The sequence below is a fragment of the Aureococcus anophagefferens genome (assembly GCF_000186865.1).
Source record: "Aureococcus anophagefferens unplaced genomic scaffold AURANscaffold_34, whole genome shotgun sequence".
Classification (NCBI taxonomy): domain Eukaryota; class Pelagophyceae; order Pelagomonadales; family Pelagomonadaceae; genus Aureococcus; species Aureococcus anophagefferens.
Window position 1 is genome coordinate 240,205 of NW_008705592.1, and position 1,034 is coordinate 241,238.

Here is a 1,034-nt window from a genome sequence, read left to right on the forward strand (position 1 = left end):
GCCCCCCCCCCCCCCCCGCCCGCGCGCCGTCGCTCTAAGCGCCGCGCGGCGCGACCCGGGTCCGCGGGGCGGGGGGAGCGGCCTACCCGTACTCCGCGAGGAGCTCCTCGCCGGCCTCGACGTCGGCGACGAGGCGCCAGCTGAGCTGCGGCCCGTGGCGGAGGTCGCGCGACACGAACCAGGCCACGTTCGGCCGCCGCGGCGGGTCGCAGAGGCTCGCGGAATTTTGGAAGAACGTCAGCGAGCAGTGGCGCAGCGCCGGCTCCCGTATCATCGCGTAGTTCAGTTCGTCTTGCCGAACGCGACGTAGTCGTACGCGCCGAGGTGCGCGCGCGCGTAGTCCGAGGGCCGCTCCACGACGACCGCCGTCGGATCCACGAGCACGTCGCCCGCGCGCAGGCGCCGCCGCGCGACGACGCCGAAACCGCGCGCGTCGACGACGCCCGCGGCCGCGACCTCCGCGGCGGCGTCGAGCGCCGTCCGCTGGGCCGCCCAGCGCGCCGCGCGCGCGTCGTCGGGCTCGGACCCGCGCAGCAGCTTGTCGTACGCGGCGTCGAGCGCGAGCACCGCGCCCCGCGGCAGCGGCGGCGGCGGCGGCGCGGGGCCGCGTTCCGCGTCGGCGGCGATGCAGCCCCGGCAGCCGCTCGGCCGCCAGCGGCACTTGCCGCAGCCGTGGAAGGCCGGCCGCCGCGAGCCGACCTCGTCCCGGGGCCGCCAGCGCGAGCCCGAGGGCCAGATCGGCGCGGGCGTTTCGACGGGCGCCTTCTTCGGGCGGCCGCGCTTCTTCGCCGCCGGGGGCGCCGCCGCGGCGCGCTTCCTTGGGGGCGCCGCGGCGCGCGCGGCCGGCGCCGGCGCGGCGCGCTTCTTCCTCGGTGGCGCCGCGGCGCGCGCGGCCGGCGGCGCGGCGCGCTTCTTCGCCTGCTTGCGCGCGCGGGATGCCTCGGGAGGAGCCGCGGCCGGAACCGCCGGCGTCCGGCGCGCGCGCCGGCCTCCGCCCGCGTCGAGCGCCCGGAGCTCCGCCGCGGGAACATCCT

General features: G+C 80.4%; 1 protein-coding gene across 1 annotated transcript in view; it reads left to right on the top strand.

Annotated features, from left to right (window-relative positions):
* The window catches only part of AURANDRAFT_67186 (hypothetical protein), a gene marked incomplete at both ends in the record, with an annotated part of 4,379 nt that overhangs the window by 2,483 nt on the left and 862 nt on the right, over positions 1-1,034 (top strand). Inside the window, 2 exons of the mRNA XM_009042573.1 lie at positions 282-324; positions 400-748. Of these exons, the coding sequence (XP_009040821.1) occupies positions 282-324; positions 400-748 (392 nt within the window). The remainder of the gene's footprint in view (positions 1-281; positions 325-399; positions 749-1,034) is intronic.